This window comes from Heliangelus exortis, chromosome 10 (assembly GCF_036169615.1).
Source record: "Heliangelus exortis chromosome 10, bHelExo1.hap1, whole genome shotgun sequence".
NCBI lineage: Eukaryota > Metazoa > Chordata > Aves > Apodiformes > Trochilidae > Heliangelus > Heliangelus exortis.
Window position 1 is genome coordinate 7,147,943 of NC_092431.1, and position 26,674 is coordinate 7,174,616.

Below are 26,674 nucleotides of genomic sequence, written 5' to 3' on the forward strand. Positions count from 1 at the left end.
ACTCTTAAATTAGAAAATGTACCTTTTTTCTGTAAATGCATATAACAAATTTAGAAAGGAAACAGGAAGATAAAAGTACCTTGACTTTTAATTCAAATTAGCTATTTTAAAAGCTGATGGCACTTTGTTTCTCTTTAATGCTGTAAATACAGTCATTCAGAAGCTAAATCTTGCCTTCCAAGACGTTTTTTTTTTTTCACAGAAGGGCTGTAAAACAAGTTAAGGTGCCTTTATCACTACAGATAAATTTCCTTCAACCACCTTGAGATTAATCAGCAATGATGAAGTTTTTCATTACTAAGTAATTTATACTAAGTTTGCAGTTCAAACTGCCATGCTAAGAAAGGTGCTTCCACCATTAAACACACACACAAAAACATCAGTAAGCTTAACATATAAAAATAAATTAGGGATTATGTACCGACAGAAAAAAATAATCTGAGCCTTTCTGTAACAGATGGTGTAATTTCATCATCACCCATAAAGCATGATGCCGATGTGTTCCCCTCCTCCATTCTCATCTGTTTACCTTTCACAGGAATTGTGTCAGGCCCTTAACTACAAGGTTAATGCAGTATCCATAGCACCCAGGAACCGTATTCTCAGCCTTGGAAGCACACACACACTCTCAGCCCTCCACAAATCCTTTATCAAATCATGGAAAGCCTGAAAAAGTTGGGCATTACCTGCTTTATGTTATCTGCTGCAACGGCTCATGAGAGCATTTGTTCCTATCATAACATGACAGATATTTAACGATTTGGCTTAAAAAAATAACTGCACTTTCAATTGGCAAATTGCAAGCACATGTACTTATTTTGATGCAGGCTTAAAAAAAATAAGCTAGTCCATACTTCCAGAAGAGACAGCCCGGGTAATTCACAGCCAGACGCACTTGGGTTCTTACAACTTTCCGACAGCCTCAAAATTGGGTGCAGTTGTACGGAAAGTCAAAACATTTGGCTTAAATCAGTGTTTTTGGAGAGCACACGTGCACGGCCACCGAGGCCAGCGGGCGAGGAGGGAAGATCCCCCCGGCGAGCGTCCCTCTGCCCAAGGGCGAGACGAATAATATTAAAAGAAATACTTATTTACAAGTGTTTTCCAACAACCTCTGCCAGGTCAGCGGGCACCCAACGCCCTCACTCTCACCTGCGGACGCGCTTTGCCAACCCCCCCCGCCCACCCCCTCCCTTTTCCCTTCCCACAGAGGGCCGGGCCCCACACAGCTCCCGCCTTCAGCCCCACCTCGCCTCAAGGCCTTCCCTCCCTCCCTCCCTCCCGCTCCAGGCGTTCGGCCTTCCCTCCCTTTACACCCTCCCCCTGGCACCCGGCCCGCCCTCCCCTTCCTCCCCGCCGGCGGCCCTGTCAGGGCGGGCGGCCCCGGGCCGGCGGCTCCGTTCTTGCTGTCCCCGCGCTGCTACTGCTGCTGCCTCTTCTGCTGCTACTGCTGCTGCCTCTTCTGCTGCTACTGCTGCTGCCTCTTCTGCTGCTACTGCTGCTGCCTCTTCTGCTACTACTGCTGCCGCCGCTGCCTCTTCTTCTGCTGCCGCCGCTGCCTCTTCTTCTGCTGCTGCCTCTGCTGCTGGCGCTGCTCCCGGGCGCTGCTGCCGGGCCGCGCGTGCGGGCGGCTCCGTGCGGGGGGATTTGAAACAGCCGCTCCAGGGGCAGCGCAGCGGCGCCGTCCAATCAGCGGCCCGGATTTTTCGCGCTGGTTCTGGCCGGAGGAGGGGGCGGGGCCGCCGCGCAGGATCGCCGGAGCCGCCGCCGCCGCCGTTGCCGCCGCTGTTGCCGTGTCGCCTCAGCTCCCGCCGCTGCCGCCGCTCCCCGGCACCGAGCTACCCGCCGCCGCTTCAGCCCGGCTCCTGGGGGAGAAGGATGCGCTAGGGCACAGGTCAGTAGGTTGGGAGCCCGGCTGGTTCTCCCCTCCCCCCTTCCGCCTCTCCGGGGAAAGGAGGAGGCACCCGGGGCACGTTCCCGCAGGCCCCGGGCGGGAGGCGGGAGTAGCGGCGGCGAGGCTTCATCGCCCGTGGGGATGCTGCCTCCCGGCCCCGCGGCTGGCCAAGAACGCCGGGAGCCCCTTCCAGGTCGAGGACCGCGGGCCCTGCCCGGCAAAGCGCTGTGGAGGCGGAGTGGGGGCCGGGGGTCCTCTCGCAGGGCATCTGCTCCCCGGCCATTGCTCCGGGGACTCCCCCTCCGCCGGGGCTCCCCTCCCCTCAAACTTACTGCCTGCTCCCCTCCATCTCCATCGCCCGCTTCTGCCCGGGCAATCCCCGGCTCCCGTTTCCCCCTTCCCTGGAGGAGGTTTTTTTTGTTCGCTCCCACCCCTCTCTCTCTCCCCCCCCCCGCCCGCTACCTGCCCCTCATTGAGGGGTCGCGAACCCTCCGCCCACCTCTCGCCTCCACCCCCAACCCCCCCCCGAGGCTGCCGCAGGATTTGTGCTGCTGGCTGGGCCTGACTCTTGGGTGGCGAAGGAGCGGAAAGGAGCGATGCCGAGCCGGAGTCCCGGCTGTTGCAGCTTCATCCTTTCCCCCCCTGCCCTCCTCCTCCTCAGCGCTGCGGGAGGTCGGGGGCAGCATAAAGGGGTAAGGAAGAGGTGCCCACCCGCCCCACCTCCCTCCTCCGGCGAAGGGGGGGGGGGATCAATCAGTGCAAATGAGAAAGAAAACCGCTGGGGGGGGGGGGGGTGGTGTTAGAACCGATGGGAAGGGGGGAAAAAAGCGTCCCCAAGGGTTTAAACGCCTTCTTAAGGGGGTGTAGATACCTCCCCCCCTCCCCCGTGGCGGTGAGGGTGTGGGGGGGTGGAGGCTGCTCCTACCCCTTCCCTCCGGGTAGGTCTGAGATTGTGAGGCGGCAGGAGTGAATGTAACTCTGGAAATGTATGGAGGGGGAAGCCATGTTTGATTTATTCCTCCACTAAACACTGGTATGATGATCCTTCTACTTAAACCCTTCTGCAGTCCATCCTGGACCTGTATGGGAGGAGAACCTTGTTAGGAAAAAAAAACAAAAAAAAACATTCCTGCAAAGGCGTACGGGCTCGTTGGCTCAATCTTCATTAAGCATAAGAGGATAGGGCTCTTGTAACTTGAATTGGTATTTGTGTGGTAAAAGAGCCTGGGGAACTTGTATTCCCAAGGCCATAGTTACAGCTCATCCGCTGTGGCTTTACCACTCTGGGGGTGGAGAAGGGAATTTGCCACACTACTTGAACATATTTATACTTGCTTTTGGGTTTTGTTGTTTTTTTGTTTTGGTTTGGGTTTTTTTTTTCCAAATATGTCGGCTGAAAGGAGGAGTAAATACTAGTAGAAGTACAGACACAGTAAACACCATATTTAAACATATTTCAGAGAAAACCAGCCTCTTGCTAACAGGCATTAAACAGGCAAGAGACTGGTATCAGTCATTGCCCATGTATTATGTGTACATGAACAGTTTCCATTCTGACGTTTGCATTAAAATTGTTTTATAATGATTCGCAAATTTAGGAGCCAGTACTGCCTATGCTGAGTAAGCTAAACGAGGTCTGCTTCTAAAAAAAGCAGAAAACAAGGAAGATATGTTTGGTGTTTTGCCATTTCAGACATCTATGGAAGATAACTGTAAACACTGCAGGGTGGCAGTGAAGTTTGTAATAGATTTTGCAGAGAGTACTTGCTGATGGTTTATGCGGACATAGATGCTCACTGAAATTCCTTAAACATGGAGTGTGTGGCTCCAGCTGCAAGAACTAATTGAATCTTCAACAAAATGTTGATATGTTGATATGTAGATTCTCTGTAAATTTGTTGCTGAAGCTGTTATTTGCTTGTTTTACTCTGGGAATTTTGCTTAGGAAATGCAGCATATCAGCCTTAATAAGCTCCTCAGTTTCACAGGGTGGTATTTGACTGTTGGATGTAATCATTGAGTAAAACCACTGTTTTGTGGGACTACTGATGGCTCAGTCCTTACAATTAATGCAATTTTTGGTTGTTTCAGTAAGCATCCATATCCCATATGTCAAAGCGTGCTGAGATTTTTGCCTGGTATGCAGCCATCAGAAAATACAAATTTTTTTTTTTCCAGTATTTGAATATAAAAGCTCTGGATATTCCCAGAGACTATATACGGCTGGTTCTTGTGATTGTTCCAGGAGTATCCACCCTCCTACATACTCAAAGAAATTCAGATATTAAAACCACAGTAAACCATAAAATTTTATCAAATGTTATTTGAAAATGTCAGGAGAAACTAGGTCATTATACTTAAAGGGTGTAGATTTAAAGTCGTTTAGAAAATGGAAATTAAATATATATTTTCTTTTTAGTTCAATACAATGCAGCGAATTGCTACTAAGAATAAAAGAAATAGTGTTTTAATATTTATAAGATTTTATGCCATTTTCTGAAGTAAGTGGTTGTTTTGCAGATGAGACTGTTGCATTTAAATTACTGCCTGCATGCAGTAGACTGGATATTACAGCAAAAACAACCCCACATTGTTTTAGACTGGAAGCAAAAATTACTGTAGAGGGGGTGGCTTGCTAATATTTGGGTGGTGAAATTGATGTGTATGGGTACAGGTACATATACATGTGTGTGCATATATTTATTTATATTTGAGTTTGTGTTCAAAACAGTGCTAACAAAATAGCAAAGGAATGGAAAGGAGGGGTTGTTTTTCAGTGTCCTATTGTTTGTGGCCCATTCACCTCTCACTTTTGGACTGAGCCTGGGTTTTGTTCCACTGGTATCAGTATGTTTCCCAAGTGAGGTGTTATTTCTACAGACTGCTAAATGTGTGTCTTTCCTTGTGGTCAGTCAAAGCCTATTCACTGCACTGGGACTCTGTATGTGTAAAGGAAGTTCCACCTGCTCTGGTCAGATTACTGGGTCAAGGATGTAGTTTATGATGAAGAGAAGGTAAAAGCAGAATTCTTGAAGCATTTCAGTCCCCTCTGGTCACTCCTGCTTACATAACTACAAGTCATCTCAGGTTATAAGCGTAGAAGATGGTTGAGGGAACAAAAATTCCAAATGGTTTCTGTGTAGAGCAAAATAAATCACCTGGCCTTTTCTAGGAAAAGAAATCTCAACTCTCCCTAAGAGAGGCACAATGTGAGGCATCTGCTGAGTGATATTGCTGAGAACAACAGATACCCTGACACCCAGTACCCAAACATCAATGAGCAAGTTCTTGGTGAGATTAATAGTATCACAGGAGATGGTGATCTAAGGCTGCATCTTTTAATGCCATGTTTGTGACTCTACTGTTTGAGCTTTTTTGTTACTTTTCTGCAGAGACACAAGAAATGGTTTTACAGTAGAGTAAATATGATAGTTCTGGTATAATCTGAGCATCTAGCCTGTGGATGAAGGAAAAATAGAGATACTGAAGCGGACCTAAGTGGATAAGTCCATGTTTCTAGGAAGCATTGCTTTCCAGTTAGGATATAGCTGTGAGAAATGTCTTCCTTGAGGATGCGTTGGACTCTCAGTGGTGTAAATGAGAAAGCAGAGATGGAATATGGCACCAGGATAAGCAGTCAGGTGGTAAACTGGAGAGGGGAAATTTCCCATCAGAGCTTTGCATGGGAGTCCAAATTTCCTTGGGTGTGTAACTGTGGAGGACCTGGGAGAAGGGGAGTGGGTGAGGAGAGCCTTATTGATGTGCCAGTAGTCACCTCATCCTACAGCTTGTAAATCTGTGTAGCCTGTCAGATGGGTCAGCTGTTTTATCAAGGCAGTGGTTATTTGGAAAGTTTTGGTTCTGAGAACATTTTTGAAGTAGAAGAGAGAAATTATCTAAATGTACCCTTCACTGCCTGTTCATATTAGCTTCTCTGTGACCTGTAGTCATTGTAGATAAGAAGACAGCTCTATAAATGTATTTACTTTTTTTCTTTCCGTTTACACTGGCAGAAATTACAAAAAGATATATCAAGGGCTATTTTTAATGTTTTCTATCAAGTTGATGGCATCCAGCAGTTGTATTTTCTAGCATCAGCAGGAAGGAAAGTTTTTGGAAGGTGTTACAAAGGAAACTTAGTGGTCTAAGTTTCTACTCTATTCTGCTGTCCTTCTGGTGATTAGTGAGCTCCAAAAATACAGAAGATTCCTGGAAAACAAGTTACATAAATGAATACCTTGAGTATGGTGATGATAGCCTAATGCATAGGCCATTGTGCATTACTTTGCTCACAAACAATTCTAGTCTTTAGCACCAGATTATTTGTTGACTCTCTGGTACAGTTGAAAATGTTCAAAGCATATAATAGATGATACTATAAAATAAGTTTTTTAGAACACATTTTGTGTGCAATAAGGAAATACATTTGTCATGGTTCAACCAAAAACCAAGATTTCAACTATTCTTTTTGCTAATATTAAGAAATAATATCATTACATGGGAATGTTTTCTGGTAGTACAACAGTATGATCTTGTACTACCTGTGAAAAGTAAAAGTTTTAAAATCTTTCTGAACATTTCATAGCAATCAAATTAAATTGACTAAGTATGGAATAGTGAAATGCTAACCCGTGTCTACTTCAGGGTGTTCTTACGTTGGCCAAAATTACTTTGCCCTGGTACACCACTGATGTAAGTTTTCATATATTTTTATGTAAAACATAAAATGCAATTTAACTTAAAGCATGTGTTAAATTGCAAGGGCAACTCAGCAGGTAATGGCTAAGTTTCTAGCTTTGTCCCCATCCTTTTGACTTGTCCTGTTTTTATCTTAGTGCAAGATAGCCACTTGGATCATGTTTTGAACTTTGGTATTCAGCCCCCCCACACAAACTGGAGCTATTTTAAATTCATCTGTATCTGAGGTAAGGATACATGTGTGGAACATGACTGGAAACCTATTGCATAATGTTGATATTGGAATAGGCTTTCCTGGAAGCCTTTACCATTTTTCTCCTGCTGTCTGTGAAGGAGACTTCTCTTTGGAGAAGCAGAAGGTGGTCTTGTACTGCTGGCTGACAGAGGTGGCCATTTAACTGTGTTTGTGAAAGCTCTTCTGGCCCTTGGTTCATACCGAAACACAAAAGTACTGACATCTCACATCTGTGCTGAAACACACATAAAAAGTTTGGAAATTTGTGTTTTAAAATAATAATTTAAAAACGTATTTAGCCTTGAGGGCTAAGATCAGAATTCCACACTTCCTTTTCCATCATCAGAAATATAATAGAGAATGAACGTTGTCCTGTTCTGTGTTCTGCCCTACTAAGTAAGAGATACACCAAGGAGCAGAAGATGAAATATTTTGTGACAAATATTTTCAAGAAAGAAGGCTGAGAGTAGGGAAGTTTTTATTAGCCCTGTGATCTAGATGCCATTTGAAATATTTTGAAAGCTACTGGTAAAAGAAGCAATAGGAAAAAGATGCAGTAATGGAGCCTCCTATCATAATATTTGGGACCCTTTTGATGTATTTAGTCATTACAACAAGTATAAATGTTGCTGCTGTTTCATGGGTTAGTGTTTGAAGCTGAGGTTCCCAAGATTGTATAGCAGATAAACCAATTGTGAAACAGCCCAGCCCCTGTGGGATCCCATCTCAGCAGAGAACCTGACTGCACTGGCACTCAGAAACATAAATTGGGGACTTACCTCTGTCGTAAAGAATGCCCAGATTCTACTGTGATAATAAAGCCAGAGGGATTTAAGCCCAAGTATGAACTTGGAGAGCTGTGTAGGACAAAAGACATGGATATGGATTCTTTTGCTAGATGCAGTAGTTGCCAAGACCTTTCAATCAGATACTGAAGAATGAAATCAGTGTTGGGATTTTTCTGTGGATGCAAAATGCAGACCACCAGAAGCTGTTTTGTAGTAGCACTCCTGAACAAATTGGAAACAAATGCTGTGATTACATGTGGAATGTGACTGAAATTAAGCTATACTGTAAAAAACAAGTAGTAGTCTTAAAAGTAGTAGAAAGTGCAGGTACGATATCTGTTCATCAGGTGAATGCTTAGCTCAGAAGTGGTAGTGATAGTTGAGTCTTCAGAAACTCTGCAAGAACAGTGACTGCAATTGCTTAATGCATTTCTACAGTAAAAACTTTTTAGATTTTCCCAGAAGAAGTAGGTACAACAGAATTTGTCTAGAGAACTAAATTTCATGAGGTAGTGAAGTAATCCACAGAAATAATGCAGTACTGAGAGAAGGGACAGCAAAAATGACAAGAGATTCCCACTGCAAACCTCTCAACACAGAAGGTTTTGAAAGTGCCCAAGGAGGATTTGCTTTGTTGAACAGGGAGGTGTTTTATCTTTCTGTCTTCAATTAAATGGGTAAGCTACACTGCATCTGCAGAAACCTTAAACTTGCCTTAAATTCTAGACCTTTTACCTTTATGAGTCAGTCTGACTTCTCTTCTGAAGGAACTCTTGATGTAGATGCAGCAGAAGAAATAGAAAGGCAATAAACAACATGGCAGTAATGCATTTTGTCAAGAGCATGTTAAAACCTCAGCACAGGAAGATACTCCAAATAATGTCAGAACCTCAAAGGCCATTTATTGCAAATATCAGGATTTGTCTGGAGAGGATCTAGTGTTCCAAGTCCTCTGTGAGCTCAGGCCCTGTTCGAGTGTTCTGCACATATCTGCCAGTTGTGTGAGTGTTGTTTCCTTCAAGGTAATACATTGACAGAATAATTAACATAACCACACGTATAGTTAAAGTCTTATGTGTAAAGTAGACCAGAATTAACACAGTGGGGCTGGGATTATTTTATGGATATAATAATACTGGTTAGGTTGGGATATATACAATTCTTGCTGAAAGGTTTTATTAAGTTGGTATTGACTACCTCAAACTTTACCTTCCAGTTCATTGCTTAATCTTATGGGATGTGAAATTGAATGTACTGGATGAAGGAAATCATATGTGTGTTTTATGTGCTACTTGTCCACATTAGAGAGGTGCATTGTCAGTGCAATGTGTTGCTGTTTTTATAAAGAACAGAAGCCATGGCCAAATACTACTCTATGATAAAGATTGTGAAGCTCTCCTGTCTGTGTAGCTGGACTTTCATACAATTCAAAAGGCCTCATGTGTCACCAGCACAACACTGCTTTTTAGAATTATTCCAAAGCACCAAGTGTGCTTCTGGCATATAAATCCACCCACTTTGGTGGACAGGTTTTAATGTCATGATAGGCAAAGGTAGAACAAGTTTTAAGGTTCTAGGTAAAATGAGTTTATTGTATTTATTAAACACTGGGCAACATTGTTTATTTCTTTAGAGGTGTAGCAGATAAAGCTTTGTTAATATTGTGATTTGGTTCACTACTTAGACTGAAAACTTACTTCACGGTGTCATCCCAGATTTGATCTTCCCTTATCAGAATTTGCATGATCAGAAATTTTCTTGATACTCTCTGTGAAGCTTCTCATGCTATGCTGTCATGGGAATAAGGGCAGAATCATTGGTTACAGTGAAAAGGAAAGAAACAGATTATAGCACATTTATCTCCTGTCATGAGTATTACATAGAATCAGAGGGTCCTGAAGGTGATGTCACAAGGAGCAGAGGAAGAGTGCTGAAAAGAAAAAGGAGTGGGATTAAAGAAAGGGGGGGAAAATTAAAGTAGCCTGGGACCAGGTGAAAAAGCAGCATAAATAAATGCACAAATAAGGAAGTCACTCTGCACCCTCATGCTGAGATATTTATATTTTTATATATATATATATATATATATATATATATATATATGACTGCATTTGATTCTTGATTCCCAAGCTAAGCAGAAGCCAGATGCAGAACTGAGGCCCACCTGAGAGACAGAGACCCATACTTTTGTTGATGGGTAAAGACCTAGACTGAATGAGCATTCTGGTTGTATTGAATTGTCAAGTCCTGATCTGCTGAAGACCCTTCAGCTGAACCATTTGGAACTCTTCAGGAGGCAGAAAAGTCCCATTGAGAACATAACCCTTTTATAAAAAAAAAAAAATAACCAAAACAACAACAAAGAAGCTTGTAGCCATTTGTTAAGTAGCTGAGGGCTACCTTTTAGCATTTACTGAATACTGGAGGGAAAGCCAATAATTTCTAGCACTATAGGCTCCCGTGATTTGTGGTACCAACATAGTATCTGTATTCTCTTGTCAGGCAGAAATACATAATTTTACAAGAATTTGAATTTACTCAAATCTGTCTACTTCCTTCACCACCCACCTTGAGCAGTAGGAATGGAACTGACAAAAAGCATTTATGTAGCATTGGAAAAAAGAGTATTTTTTCTGATTTTGATGAAAACAAATTAATAGGGAGGAGTCCTGTTGCAGAATCTTCCAGCCTTATCCTTGGCAGCAATTATTTGTTGCAGAAGTGCTTCCTGAGGAGGAACAAAAAAGTGGAGTCCCATCAGTTTTTTAAGATTGCTTTCTGCAGTTGCAAGTAACATGTTAAGCAAATAAATTCTTTGCTTGTCATTTTGTAGTTCTTAACTGTACAAGCTGGTGTGGCCTATTGCCTTCATGTGAAAACAATAAATACTTGTCTTAGTCTATGAGTAAAGACTGTAACAATTATATTCTGAAACTTTGGAGGGAAAAAAGCAAACCTGAAACACCTTAGGGAAGATCAATTTTATTTATATTTTTTTTAATGTTTGGTGGCCAGTGTAAATGCAACTATACGTATGCGGGTTTTTTCCACTCAGTTTTCAAAATATTCTTGACCTGTTTATGCAAATATATATATTATGTCTCTGTATAAACATTGGGTACTAAAAGTGTAAAGGATTTTTCATGTATTCCTTTAAAAAACTTTGTAGGTCAGCCTTGCGATCTCAGTGGTTAACTGAAATCATTACATTCCTACTGCAAGACTAATGATAATGAAGTCTTCAGGTGCTTTTAAACTGAGAATTGGCTCCTTTGGACTAAAGTTTCCTGTTATTTCCTAAGTTTTTTCTAAGAGTAGTGGCAAATTGTTAGCAAGTTCTAATATATTTATTTTCAGTTGTCTATCAGCTGCTACAGTAATGGCTTTCTTCATGAGAGGTAATGCTTTTGAATTTGCTGGATAGAGCTGGTTTGTAACAATTTTTGTGAGTAAACATGCAATGTAGTTTTCAGTTATGCATTTTCTTCTAAAAATAAATTCTGTTTCAACACTGCATTTTTTAATTATTTTAATGTACTGAAGAACAGTCACAGAGTACTGCATAATAGTGAACATGTCTTTACCATTATATTTTAGGCTTTTTATACAAGATAATGCAAATAAGCAATCATAAGTTTTCAAATATACTAGCAAGTATGTGTTGTAACTTACTAATATCTTAAGTATTTTGTCTCATTCTGACCTGAAAATAGAAATAACCCTTAAAATTGATGAGAGAATGGAGAAGACTTATCAGAAAGCTATCTTTATAGAAAAAAAGCAACATCTATTAGCTTTTTCAGTGCCAGCTTGAAAGCCTGATTTGTAGGTAATAAAAATAGCTTTTGGGAATAAAGTTCTTTTACTGTTAAATTGTATTTAGGTGTGTCTTCTTCTCCTTCTCCTCCTCCTGAGTAATATACCTGAGAAGAGGCTCAGACAAAAGGGAAGTGGTGTTTAGTATTTACTCTCTTCACTCTCTTTGGCAGAATTGGAAGGACTGGACTACTCACATTATTTCTGACACATAGAAAAAGCATTTCTGACTTTGCAGCACATGTGGAAGAAATTAATAATAGATATCACATAAATGATGGTGGCCTGGACAGTAAATGAGGAACCTGACACGCAGACTAACTGTGTTTGGCTCATAACTCCTGACAGACGATGGACTTTGAAGTAGTTAATAACATTATTTAAAATGTCTGCAAAGTAGTTTTCCTCACGTGGAACATTTTTTTCTTTTTAGTGTGAAATGTGTACAGAGTGAAACGTGTGCAGTCTGTGAACAGAGCCATTGCAAGGATTGCCCAATTGTCACTTTCTGATTAAAATACCCAGAGATCTTTCTCTGATAAGTTTGCTTACAGAAAGCTGTTTGTTCACAAGCCAAAATATCATGTTTACTCAGCAGACTCTTGGGCCATCATGTTTTTTCCTTTGTTAGTGAAAATGGTACTTGTTGGATCACCAGACAGTCAATATGGGACAATACTATCTTAAGCTTATTAGCTGCTACTAGTGTGTGGTGCTTTTGTCCCTTTGCTTCCCCTCCCCTCCCCCTAGTTTCCTTTTCTATAGATACAGTCATCTAGAAGAAGATAAAGAATTTCTTTTGCTCCTATGTGATATGGTGGTCCCATGTGAATGCACTTAACTACCCAATCTAATCATATGCTCAGCAGCTTCAGGACCTTACTGTTACAACCAGATCTTTTCTGTGATGACTTCATTGTCATTTCATTCTTTCACGTCCTGTCTTCTAGATCTCTTTGCATTAATTCTAAGCTCACAGTGCTGCTTGGTTGTCTGTTGCTGATCATTTTCTTTCTTCACTCCTTTTCTTCTTTCCTGCTCTATTGTCCTTACAAAAACCCAGTCTTTTTTCTTGTTATGGTATTGGGCTACCGTAACATTTAGATAGCAAAGGTTGTGCAGCGTTTAACAAGCTACAATTTGCCCTTCTTTCTTGAAGCCCTTCTATTTTATTCCCCCACTTAAATTTGCTGGCTTTTTCACTTAGCTGTCCCCCACAATGTATCTTATTTTTTACAAGGAGGCCTGAGATACACATATTGACAGTTTACCTCCATTTATTGTCCTAAAATTGTTGACTAACCTGCAAGTTGCTCTCTATGAGTCTCACCTCCCAGTGGATCTGTGTTTGCTTACAGGTACTCATCTGTTATCTTTGACCATTATTCTGCCTCCTCCTGTTGGCTCTGATAAACCTTTGTACAAACATGGTGTATTTTCCATATCCTATAATCTGTATCCACTGGTTCTGAGAAACTTGCTGCCTCAGATTACTGCCTTTGTGTTTACTATCCTCGTGTTTACTATTGGCCTGGGTGTATTGACTTCCTTTTACCAGTTACTTCTAATTTTGGGGACTCGCTAAGCTCCAGCGATTTGAGGGGCCTTTTTCAGTGCTTTTAGCTGTTTGCAGTGACTTGAATTAGTGAGAAGGTTAACTGAACCTTCACTCACTGAATTGCTAAAATCTGCATGCTGTATATCTTCAGATATATTAGGCAAATCAAGTTAACCCCTAAAAGTTCAGGGTCTTTCACTGCATGATCTTTCTTTATTTTTGCTACATGGAATTACTACCCTTAGGTTTATTAGCTGGAAAGAGAGTCACTTGATTTCTTTAAGCCATGTCTTTCCACGCAGTTATTTACTGATCATTGTCCATACAGGCTCTGAGCAGCTTCATCTGTGTTGGCCCTGATTTAAGCTTGGGGTTGGAACAGTTATTCTTAGGAAGTCCCTTGCAGCCTAAGTCATTCTATAAGCATATGGTGGGTTTTGTGTTTTGAAAGTCTTAAGCTATCACTTTTTTAGTGCATCCAGAATTTTGAGGTAGAGTATACCAGTGAGGTAGTATAACTTTATTATTTGTTGCTTTTTTTGAGTTGTTCTGGTCTGCCTCAAGCTTGATTACTTTCTATCTTAAATCAGTGATGAAAGTAAGAGTTATTCTTAAACTGGAGAGAAAAATACTATTAAAATTATGGATGAAAGCAGTTACGAAATGCAGATGTCCTGATGTCTCGATTCAGAAATCCAGATCCTGGTAAGCGGCTAATGGGGCTATATTAAAAAATATTTTTCAATTTAATCTTGTAGCTGATGGACAGGAGGAAGTCAGAAAGCATTTTTGGTGCTGGTCCTCTTTTGAAAGCTGTGCTTTGAGCAGCATTGGCAGGGCAGTGGGAGCTGCTGTGTTTGCAGCTCTGACTGGGTCAGGCAACCACTGGAGGGCGTCTGCAGCCACAGGAGAGCTGCTGGCTTGTTTTTCAGATAAAGGGAATTTAGATGCCCAAATCAAACCTCTGGTTTGCATTCTGGTTTACTCTCTTAAGAATCTGTGGGAAGAAGGGATGGATTTTGCAACAATTATGTGTTTTGGAATATTTTTTTTTTTTTTTCTGACGAACTGTACTGTTATCTCCATGACCATCAGCATCACATGTTCCGTAATGGGCTTGGCTTTTGCCTGGAGATTTGTAGAATTTGTCAGCAGTTGTTTCTTAAAATAAATATGATTTCAGTTAAACCTCCTGAATCACAGCTTGAAACACTGTAATATTATTAATTGGGTTGAGAGTTTGTCTCATGTCTATGTTTTCAGAGAAGATATTGTGAAAGCATTTGAGTTCTTGTTTCATTTAGTGAGCTCTTTGTTCTGGTGGAGTTTTGAGTTTCCTTTTACCTCTGACTCCTCTTCAAAAGAGTTATATAGTTGGCTTGCTTCCACTCATTTTATCAGATATTTTATAATTCAGACTTCATCTGGCTAAGGAAAGATTAGAACCTTCCCTATCACAGACTCACTTGGAATTCAAGTATACTTGCTTTTCTTACTCTGTGTATTGCCAATTTTTCAGGCTGCTGTTTGTCCCTGAAGAATGGTTTCCATCTGAAATGAATCTATATAGCTTGTGTGTGGAGAGACTATTTTATCTTGTAGGTACCTTAAAGCAGCATGTTAGGGAGATAGGAGCATTTGCGAAAGAGTGATGGTGTTATGGTTTTTAGATTATTATTTTTTCCTGCATCTTTGTGCATGAAAAGGTTTCGTGTTGGCCAATTTTGGCTTTGAGTTTGGGTTTGCCTCTCTTAAGCTTTGCCAGACCAGGGTAGTGCTCGGTTATAAGAATTTCTACATTGCAACTCCTGATGTAGAGCTAGCAAATACCCAGGTCTCAGGAACATGCCAGTTGTAAGCATTAATAAGCAAGGTGCTGAGATTCTGAAGAGATTTCTTCCATAGCAACTGACAATTCAATAGTTATTCATCATGCCTTTTACTGCACGTTTTTTTTAAGCCTGTGAGACTAGATTTGATGAATTTTTGATTCAATGTGACGGTTTTTGGACTTAATCATGTATAAAATTGTTTACCTTGAGTTTGGGCATGGATATGATTATTGTGCTGAGCTTTCATAATATTTATGGTGGTGTATTTCTGTATCTCATGTATACATTAGACCTGGTAATATGAGAAGTCTATGCATATGATTTTTAAAAATGAAGATCATCATCTTGCCTGGACTGGGAGCACAAAGGAGTCACTTTTCCAGATTAATTTTTTTGCTACGTTAGTATAATGTTGAAGTGGACAGGTTTGGCATTTAGAACACTCAGAAAACCTGCTGAGAGCACATAATAATACCATTTTAGCTTGTTGTGTGTTTTCAAATTTCTGTATGAAAAATGGATGTTAGATGATCTTGTTATTAAGAAGCTGAAAATCCAGCAGTTGCTTTGATGATTTATATTTTTCCCAGTGTGACCACTGACCTGAAGGATCAGCTGTTCCCCAATGGGCTGCTGTGCTCATGATCCAAAATGCTCACTTTTTATTCATTCTCATAGCCAGAACACTGGAGACTGAGCTGTGGTGTTTCCTCTGGAGGTGTGCTTTGATGGGAGATCAAAGGGCTGTTTGTAGGGTGAGAAAGAAGTTTGTGATGCTGCTGTCCATGGTGTGGGAGCTACAGGAGCACAGCCTCTGGGTTTTTTACCCTGGCACAAGCTCTTACAAATAAACTCATCTGTTCTACGTTGTTATTAATGATATTATCGTAGGTCTAACTCTTACTTGTTTTAAACAGTGCAATACCTTTGAGTAATTAGTGTGGGTAAGACACGTGTTGTAGATTGTTAACAGATTGTTTAAATGAAAACTATGATTTTGTTGTCTGGTTTTCGTGTATTAAAATGGATTCATATATTAGTTTTTCTTGGACTTTTTCATAAAGCATGTTAATAGATATTGAAATATTTTGGTTATGAAGATCTTAAGCAACATTTTCTTTAGTAAAACCTTATCAAGGTACATTGAGTGTTATATTAGTGGGGACATATCTGAATATTTAGTAGCTTTTGGCATTTCTGTATTGTTAAAAATACATTTTCTTTTTGTCTTACTGTAGCAGTATAAGACTGGAAACATCTGGGCTGAATGGACTTTAGCATCAAAAGAAGTTCTCAACTTTTAACTCGAAAAATTAACTACATCAAAATGAAGCAGGTACCAGAGATCCTTGGAAATACCAATGGGAAAACTCAGAATTGTGAAGTGAATCGTGAGTGTTCGGTCTACTTGGGCAAAGCACAACTTTCTGCCTCCCTACAAGAAGGTGTCATGCAAAAATATAATGGCCATGAAGCTCTTCCATTTATTCCAGCTGATAAATTGAAAGATCTGACTTCTCGTGTGTTCAATGGGGAGTCTGGGGCCCAAGATGCCAAACTGCGCTTTGAGCCCCAGGAAATAAAGGGAGTTGGAACACCACCCAACACTACTCCTATCAAGAATGGCTCTCCAGAAATTAAGCTGAAAATCACTAAAACCTACATGAATGGAAAGCCTCTTTTCGAATCCTCCATTTGTGGAGATAATGGTGCAGATGTGTCTCAGTCAGAGGAAAATGAACAAAAGCCAGCAAACAAGGAGAGGAGAAACAGAAAAAGAAGCATAAAATATGACTCCTTACTTGAGCAGGGTCTTGTTGAAGCAGCGTTGGTATCGAAGACTTCAAGCCCCACTGAAAAGAAGGTAGTTCTCTTTTCATATTCTTTATCTTGTTAGTTTTGTTAATCATATTGAAATTTCATTTGCTCATATGCTCATCTTAATTACAAGTATTTTGATAGGTGCTTCCCACAAACAGGTCACTTTCTATGATACTTTGTCCCACCAAGGGGTAGATAAACTCTAGTTCTGGTCTGTGTTTCTTGTCAGGAGGAGGAGTACCCCATAAATTCTATTTCTATACAAGTAAAATAATTTGTCTCCAGAGCATGGTGTAATATGGGTAAGTATGAAACAGAAGCTTCATCCAGATAGGTAGCTGAGACCTAGCCAGGATGTTAACTTGGGTAAGGTAGCTTAGAGAGGCCTCTAAATTTAGAGATGGTCTTTAACTGTTGGAGCATGAGGTATTCTGGCTTCCTAATAACCAGATGATTCAGAAAAAAGCAACCCTATTTCTGTATTACTGCTTTGGAATTAAAAAAAAAATAAATGTACTCAGCTCTCTGTTGGCTGCTAAGCTAGACTCTTGACCTTCAGATTTTGGCAGCTGGAATATAGTCCCTAGCCTTATTTGTCATCTGAAAAGAGCTCATTTTGCTCTTTTGTATTTATTGAAATAATTGCATTTATTGAAAAAGTCTAGATACTTGTATTAAATGTCATTAAGCTTTCTGGTCAGCTTCATCTGTTTATTGCTTCTTCTGAACATGGGCAGAAATGGAAATTTCTTTTTTTTTTTTTTAATTTGCTTTGCCAAGTTGTAATTAAGAATGCTGCTGGGATCCTTTTTCCTTTTGTTTTTATTTTTTGTTGCTAGACTCCATTTAAATGATTGTGGTTTGTAGTCATTTTATCTTGGAGGAAGAAAACTACATTGTGAGGATACTTCTGTGTCTATTAGGTTTCTCAATGAGTAATTCAAAATAGTGTTGTATAAAACGGTAAATATTAATGAATGCTTTGACTAGTGAACAGATCATGTTTTTACACATCTAAAACATGAACTGTGTGTTGTAGTTTTCTTCACCTGCAGGCTTACTTGTTATACTTTGATTCTTACTCTCTCCCAAGGTGACTTGCAAAGAACTGACATAGACATAGCTGTTATATTGCTGGTTTTACTTGCCCTTATTTTCCTTAAAACTACTTAACAAATGAGTTCTACAGAACTGAGTAAACATTCTTCTAAGTGTCAGAAATATTTGTCATTTATTTATGATTTGAGTATATTATTTGTCAAAAAGGTCACACTGATGTTTTCAGGAATTTTATTAGAGTCAGTTTTTTTAAGTTTTGTTAAGGAGAATCTTGTAACACTGATTTTTTTCCAGACTTTTCAGAATCACTACTCGAAATTTTAAAAGTATGGGAGCAGTCAATAATTGGATTAATTCTTTGTCCTGCTCTTTGTTGGGATATATTGGTCTAAACAGTGGTGTATTTATTAGCATCAACAAGTCCAGCATATTTGTGTGTGGGTTTTTTTGTTGTTAAGAAAGAGGAGGTGATATTAAATATGCCCATCTACACAGTTTACTCTGAGGCCTTTCACATTGGTTGTTGATTAAGGTTCATTTAAGATTAAAATAAAGATTGGTCTGGCTTCTCTGAGTTGTCTTTGGCCAGAAATGGTCAGGGAAAAAACACCTCAGTGCTGTCTGCCAGTGTGATAGAGATTTGATGGTTGGGGAGTGATGGGGTTATTTGCTCCTGTGCCAGAGCCAGTAAGCTGCCAAATCAGGACAACCACTTGATATCAAACTTTGCAGTATTATAACCCTATACTTTTGAGAGCACTTGAAACAGAGTGTAATAGTTCTGGGGTTTTTTTGTTTTTTTGTTCTTGTTGGGTTTTTTTGGTTGGTTGGTTGGTTTTTTGTTTTGTTTGGTTTGGTTTTTTTCTTTTTTTCTTTTGTATTCTTGCATGGTGCACTGTAGAGCACAAAGGGCAAAAGTAAAAGCATTTGAAGGTCAGAAAATTTTATGATGATTGTAACTCCTTGATTGTAACAAGTCTAGGGCTTTTCTTTCACAGGAAGGATTTGCTACTGTGGAAAAAAACTGTGTTTTAAAATAAAAGAAAAACATAACACTTGGGAACATGCTGAAGAAGATTTTTCAAAACATTTGTCCACATGGAAACCAGTGATATGCATGTGCTCTCCATGATCATAATAACTGATATCTTATTGTCAGTGTCCTTTGTTTTCAGACCCCTGCTCTAGCTGTTACTTTATTGCCAACATCCAAAGGCTTAATGTTAATGCATGGTACTCTGGTTCTATGTAGCTGGTTGTGGCAGCAAAGTCCAAGTGAAAGCTGATTAATTTTGCACTTAAATGTCTGCTTATTGTAGGTTACAAGTTAATGTAGAACCTGTTTGTCTGGTTTTCTTTCTGGTCTGCTTTTTCTCATTTTCTTGTTGTCCAAGCTCTTACTCTTTTGATTTAGCAAAAATTGCCATGGTTCAAATACTGCCTTTTGTGTAAGGTAATTATATCTCTGTCTGATGGATATAGCAGATTACTATCTTGCTGAGGTGAGGGGCATATCATTTAACAAATGTTCCAGTGCTCTCTTGTTGGGTTTTCTTCTTGTATGGTCATTTTTTTTTTTTTTGTTAACATAAAGGAAAGCTGTTTAAAACTTTACCTGCAAGTCAATTTTCAATTGGGAATAAACATGATCTGCCCAGCTCCAAGTGAGCTGTGCTTTTTCCAGGACTCCAATAAGCAGCTGTACTGCTTTTACTTTCCCAGGGTAAAGGAAAGGAAGTGGGACAAGCTGTGACTCCTGCTTCCCTCCCCTCTTGCCTTTCATCCTTCTTCCCTCCACCTGATGAGGCCTCTTCTGATAATGCCAAGGCACTACACTGGCAGGGGGCTGACACCACCACCAAATGTTCTCTGTTACTGGTGGTGGGTGTCACATATTAAGTGTCTGCATCCATGCCAAACCCCTGGATTCTGACACTTACCTGCTTGATAGTGCTGCTTGTGAGCATGGCAGCATCTGCACTGGTGGCTGCTTTTTGAGTCATAGTTTTTGTCAGTTGCTGCACACTACCAGGTAGGGCTGAGGATTTTCCTAGATTTTTCATACTGCCTGCCTTTGTTACAAGGGAAACAATCCTTCTGTTTGGAGAATGGTAGAGATTTACTTCCTATACTCATATAAAGTAACCCAAGTCTGACTCTTAGAGCAAGCCAGAGTTTCTGTAGAGGAAAGTGTGTCTGTGTCTGCAGCTCTCTCATGTTCATGGTCCCAAAGTAAGTCTGAGCTCCCTAACCTAACAAAAGCTCAGCCCTGATAATGGGGCATTTCAGCTTGTTCTGCATAAGCAGGTTGGGCCTACAGGTGGCAGATAACCCTTTTGGCTTGGCTTCCTTGCATGATTTGGTTGCATGGGTGCGGTAGCTCAGAAAAGCAGCAGCACTGTGTCCAGAACAAACCTGAAGTTCACACACCACTGTACTTCCTAGCTAAGGAATTCCAGCAGTGTAAGATGTACATGATCATAAAGCTCTACCTTCCACATAGCTTCCTATCCAGTTCTCTTGTAGTCCTCTTTTAGCATTATACCAGAAACTATTATACCAATAACAGAGGAAATGTTATTTTTCTCTCCCTGGTACAGTCTATAATGACATTGCTGCAGCTACATGGGGAACAACTGCAAGTTAATGAAAAAAATTCTTGTAGTCCCTGTTGTGTGTTTATGTTGCCATTTAATCTTCACAGAGAAATCATGTTCTGGCCAACTCCATTATATCCAATACCTACATATTGTTACAGTGCTTTTCCCAGTGAATGGTGAAGGTTTAGAAACCCAGTAAGGGTGGAGCAGAAGCAGTTTGAGGATTATCTTCTGCTTTTTATGCTTTTGTGCTAACTAAATATGGAAAGATGGGGACCATTGAAGGTGGTGATATTGCTCTGATGCTTTCATCAATAGAAATGAGCAGAAACCAGCAAGTTCTCTCTTGACTGGGGAGCTGTGCTCATCAGTTGTTTGATTAGCCTGTTACTGCTCTTGCAGCCAGATCCTGGGGAGACTTGTTTTAATTAAAAAAAAAAAAAAGCTAAAAGAAAAAATAAAGTCAAATAAATGTGTCTTTTTCAGAAGAAGGGCTTCCTTTTTCATAATCAGTTATTAGGAATTCTTGATCAGATGCAATTACTGAACTTTTCATAAAATGTGCAGCTAAACTACCATGGGAGTCAGGATGTGTAGCTGTAGGGTAAAATGAACTCAAATTACTTTTTCTTTTTTAATAGACTGTTCTTGAGGTATCAGAGCCTGTCTTTAGGCATGGATAACACAGGCTGTCTGGTCAATGTCATCAGAATCCCAAAGGAGTAGGAATAACCCTAAAAATTTCTTCTGGGTGATCCTTTCAGGAATGAGAAGTAACTTCTTATCCTTTTTGGAAGGTTTCCTGAGCATTAGAGTTAGTAAGAGATGATGTTTAGCTATGCCTTGAAAACTTGTGTATGCTAAGAACTACACAATGTGAAGCAGCAACTGTTACTTTGGAACTTTAAATTGTTTGTGCTTAATGCCTCATAAGAAAAGTATCTTAAAGAACTACTTGTAGGTTAAGAAGCACCAAAAAGCATAAAACCCGAAGAATATACTGTTAGGGGGGGGAGGGGGGAGTTAAGAAGTTACAAGTATTCTCAGAGTGGCTTCAAAATTAATTACAGAAAGCTTAACTATTTGTTCAAGGCTCTCTGTACCAGACTTCCTGTTCTTGTATTTAAAAGTGGCTGAATTAAGTGCACTTTCTGCTTAAGTCTCAATTTGTAATATGTAAATATATTTTTTCTTTCTTTCTTTATAAAGACATTGGTGGAAGAATCAAAATCAAATATGAAATAATGTCTTGAAATGGTGACAAAAATGCTAGCTAAAAATAGCTCTACCAAGTTGGTTCAGGGAGCCATTTATTCAGACTTCAGCTCGGGAGTGAGGTTCAGTGGAGGATTCATAATGGAGAGCGTAGACCTGGCAAGCCATGGAGTGATGCACTCTTTGAATCCATTCAGCCTCCAGCAGTTTGTGACTCAGAGGTTTGCAGAGCTGGTGACTTTGTGTTTAATAGGTGTAGATCAATAAATTCATGGAAGATGACCTCAGTTTCTTTTTGAGCCAGTGTGAATTTTACACCCATGACATTAAGTAATAGAGCAGCACTTTAATTTTCAATTTGCCACTTAGTTGTTTCATTTGATTCTCTCATAAAACTAGAAATGGAGAGCATGGACAAAATTCTCTGCTACTGCTAGTTTTATAGATTTCTCACTAACCTGCTCAGTTATTAATTTCAGATGGAAGAGTCCTGGTGCATTTTTCCACATACAGGAGCCATTCCAGAAGGTTTCTTCTTGTTATCATCCTTTTTTTGAACTGTGTTGCTCTTTGGGTTCTGCTGTCTCTTTTTTTGAGAATGAGGGATGACAACAGTAGAGGACATTCATGATGCAGATGTCTTGTGGATGCATACAGTGGCATGTTAATGATTTTCTGTATTGTTCTCAATAATAAATAACAGCATTTGATTAATTCTTTACTGCTTCTGACTGCTAAGCCAATATTCTGTGGAAAAAGCTGACTCCATCTCAAATTCAAAGACTGTCAGCAGCTGTTGCATAGGTTCATATTAATCTTTGAGTATTCATTCATAATAATTTCTGGACTTTTTCTATCCCATTTTGGTCTTCTGAGCACTATGATGGAAATGACAGATAAATAAAGTGGTGAGCAGGAGATCTTCTGAAGAACTTCTTTTGACATCTCAACAGCAGATGGTGTGCCATAACACAATAGGTTAATGACCTTTTCTGCTTTAATTTTTTTTATATTCACCAGTTGCACTGATAGTGTTGTGATTTGAATGAGTAGTATCATCTCAGCATCTCCTCCTTACACTGAATTGACCATTACTGGTTGGTGTGGCAAAGAATTTGCTTCTTTTCACTACTTTTCTGCCCAAGACATGGTGAAGCCTTTCTTTTGCCCTGCACAGTGGTCAGTTTGACCAAAATAATGAATGTCTGACTTCTGTATTTAGCTGAGAGTTAGATCTACAGTTCAGGGTTATGTTACTTGGATGGTTTTACAGGCAAATTTTTGGTAAACTTTAATGATCTGTACCAGATGTCATTTCTGGCCCTTAAAGCTCCTTTTTGTCAAGAAAGAAAGATGCTTTGTAGAAACCCTTAGGCAAAGTAGTGAAGGCAAAATATTGTGGTCTGTCTTGGAACAGTGATAGGAGCCCTTCTTCACAAGTTTCCTTGTTCTGGAGGGGTTTTTATGTAGGGCACATGAACTTGACCTCCAAAAGAGGGCTTTGTTCACAGACACTATTTTTGTGATTGTTTATTACCATGTTTCTTTATCCTCCTATTACAAGTAAATAGAGCCAATTAGGGTCACACATTTATATTTCAGCCTTTTTTTTTTTTTTTTTTTTTTTTTTTTTTTTTTTTTAATAATTGAAGTACCTAGAGGAGTTGTTCTCTTGGGCATCATAAAATAAGCAGTGTCTAAAACTGTAAATTGTCAACAAAAATTCCCTTCCTACAAAGAGACTTTATAAAAATGTTTCACTTTGGAAGGCCAATGCAAAAAGAAAAACTGGGTCTTGAACAGGCAGTGGTTAAACAAGCCCTGCTGCACTTCCATGAAGAAGGCAAGCGTTTGGGGATTCATTTTAAAGGTCTAATCTCAAAGGCAAATTAGTACTTGGACCCTGTCAAGTTATTAGTTAATTAACAAAACCCCTGTATGCCAAGTTAGTATTTGTTCTGTTGCAGACTGCTTCTTTCAGAAGTGTTCTTATTGCAAAAAAGCATAGAGAGATGTATCTGCCTTCACCACAACAGTGCTCTCAAGTCTGGTTGCCTGTTGGCACTGTGGTCTGGGCTTGGGATTCTCTGTTTCTACCAAAAGTATTAGAACTGCTGGGATATTTGTGAGCTACCAAACAGGGGATCTGTAAGGGTGTAGGAGAGCACTAAGGGTAAAGTCATGACACAGATTTGGATCTGGAAAGTATGTGAAACCACTGTACATGCAGATAACAAAATACATATGGATGTGGCATCCTGAAAATCTGTAGATAACACTGAGATGGTTTAGCTTTCATTCCGTTATCCTATGTGAGATCCATATGGAAATTATTCAGAAGTAACTTTTCAGTTCCAGACTTCCTTATGGCTCTACAGTCATGCTTCTCCAGACTTCTGTAGCATCTCATATCCACACTGTCTTATATACCCAGATACTGCATCAAAAGTTTAAGGGTGGGTGAAGGTTAGACAAGTTTGATCTAGGCAGATTTTTTTTTCTAATAGTATAAAAGGACGTTTCATTGATTCTGATGAAGCTTTATCTGATTTAAATACCTATTTCTGAAACATGGAACCATTCAATAATAGGACAGTAACTTAAAATTTAAGAGGTCATCTAAATGTAAATGCAGAAATTCAGTAAAGTGGTTGAAAGAAACTGCTCTCCTCATTTTTAAGAAAGATAGAGGGTTGGGAAATGTTCCAGAACTTGTATCTCACTGGATCTATCTGTGAATGATTGAATCTGTTTCTCTTCAACTTTTTACTCTGAAAAAAGGGTAGTATCCTGGTTACTAAAATACTGTGCTAAGTTTATTTCTAAAATACTTGCTCATATAGTGTTAGTGTAAAGGAAGGTTGCTGATATGGATAAATAGATATGGTTTTAAATGTAGAAGCATCTTAAAATTCTCATCTGCTGGAGACTTGCTAATGAGGGAACCAAAGCCAGAAAAAAAAATTGAAATGTAACCAGGAGTTTAGTGGTTGATTTGAAATACAAATTCAAGCTTTTATCTTGCTTTAAAGTCCATCAATACATTATGGATCCCTGTCAAATGGATTTTTGTTTCCTTCTGCTTGCTTTCCCTCTTGGAGGGGAAGGTCCTGCATGGTGATACTTAACATGCTGTCCACAAACTGAGTATATATATATATATATATATATATATATATATATATATATATATGAGTATGTGGAAAAAAATGGAGGAAACAAATCTAATGTCACAAGACCTACTTTGGTTTCAAAGAGCCTTAGGAAGCAAAGGAACGTCTTGAGGAGATCTGCATATAAAGCAGTGATTTTTTTTTGATTTTTTTTTTTTTCCAGCCTTTTTTGTCCTCTTTGTTTTGTAGCTTTACCATCTAAGCACATGGAAGAAAAATAAATAAATCCTAGTTGTGGTGAGAAGATTCAAATGTAATGTCTTCTGCAAACGTAATTCTTCACACTGCCAGGTTTGACCCCCTTTTAGTAACTGAAGAAAAGAAGTAAGTGGTTAGTAATAGAAGAAAAGATAACTTGAGGAGATATATTTAATGTAATTGCTTTTGAAATGAAATTTGAAAGGTTTTAGTTAAATCTCTGGCTTGGTAGAAAGCAATTATAAATCTGAAAAACTAACAAACCAACCCCAGTACTTGATCTGGACTTTTCATGACCTCTTCCCCCTCAGTCTTTACCTCTCTGCAGAATATAATGCATGTTTTATGAGGGGTTGCAGATTAAATTGTGCAGAAGTTGGTGCAATGACCTTTTGAGGGCTGCAGTATTTGGGTGCTCTGCTGATATGTCCCTTTCTATTTTACTGAAGATGGAATACACAACTTGCCAGCTCATTGCTGCTTTCCTCATGTTTCCTCATCCTTCTCCATTTTGTAATAATAATTCAGCATTTTCTCTTGACCTTCTTGTGAGGATCTGTTTTTCACTCTTAGTCTTCTGCCTGAAACATTCTCTCTGTAGCCAGTGGTTTGCTGAACATCTAATTACATAGCATTCTTCCATTGGATAATAAACAGAATATAACAATACAAAATTAGAAAAGCTTAATTTTATTCTTACTATACAGATATAATTAGAGATTTGTTATAATGTGTGAATTGTAATCTTAGGGCAAAAAAAACCACTACAGCAATTGTGTTTGCGAGATACAGTGTTTTTATAGACAGAGTAATTTAGAATGGGTGTTGGCTGTGTCTTAACTGTTAAGTTGCTGCAGTTTTCATTTGGAACAACAGTGTATATTGAGGGGTTTGAGTACTTAATCAAGTGTAGTTGTAATTTTTGGCTTTGAAGTGATTTGAGACTTCTTCAATCACAGAGTGAAAAGAAGCTGTTGCTCTCTCCTGGTTGACCAGACATCACTTACTGGTAGAGTAGCTGCATTCCTCCATGCCTTTGCCTGAAGACTGAATGGTGGTTTGTCTTCTGTCAAATAAAAAAATGCAGTTTTTTAGGAAGCAAGAGCTTTCCTAAGAACATAACTGTGATTGTGGTTTTGCAAGGAAGGAATGTTTGGAAGCATTGTCCTAATACAGAGTTTGTTGTGTCCTAAATCATTGGTGAATTCAAGTGACAGAACAGCTTTTAAAAAATAATCTTTTCTGTTCTCTTGTTCCCATTTTCTCCAGACAAACCTACCAATTCTCCTGAATGTCTGAAAGGAATGAAGTTTGTTCTGTAACCACTTCTTTAGTTCCTTATCTTTCCTGACAGTGGGAAGAGAAGACAAAACATTTTTACTTTATTTTTGCTACATCGTCTGTGATAGAGAATAGTATTAGTGAATGAAACACAACAGAAATAAGATAGCAACACCAGAGAAATATGTGGTCTTGGTCAGCAAGCAGTGTTATCTCTTCCATAGCAAAGAAACACGTTTGACTGTTTTATGTTCTAACTTTGCTTCAAAGTTCATTTTAATTGAATATATTCCATTTAGGGACCTTGGTTATTTTGTTTTAGTGTCTTTGTTGTGGTAGTAGGTTAATTTTTTTATTATTCTGGAGTGCAAGCAGTCTGTTTGCAGCATGGCCTTCTATTATAGTACAGTGGCAGTTCTTTGATATGGGATGGAACTGAATTGAAATTGAAAACAGAATGGGAGATACCAGATATCTGCAAGTTTCTCAATATGTGCTTCCCCACT

At 39.4% G+C, this 26,674-nt stretch overlaps 1 protein-coding gene across 3 annotated transcripts in view; it reads left to right on the top strand.

Annotated features, from left to right (window-relative positions):
• Positions 1–1,577: 1,577 nt before the first annotated feature.
• Positions 1,578–26,674, top strand: part of NSD2 (nuclear receptor binding SET domain protein 2) — a 71,146-nt gene continuing 46,049 nt past the window's right edge. Inside the window, exons 1-2 of one of the 3 annotated variants that reach the window (XM_071753303.1) lie at positions 1,578–1,894; positions 16,060–16,685. In XM_071753303.1, coding sequence (XP_071609404.1) covers positions 16,089–16,685 — 597 coding nt within the window. In that variant the 5' untranslated portion in view covers positions 1,578–1,894; positions 16,060–16,088. Of the gene's footprint in view, positions 1,895–1,924; positions 2,587–16,059; positions 16,686–26,674 lie in introns of those variants that run through there. The other 2 variants (XM_071753301.1, XM_071753302.1) reach the window with 2 other exon arrangements.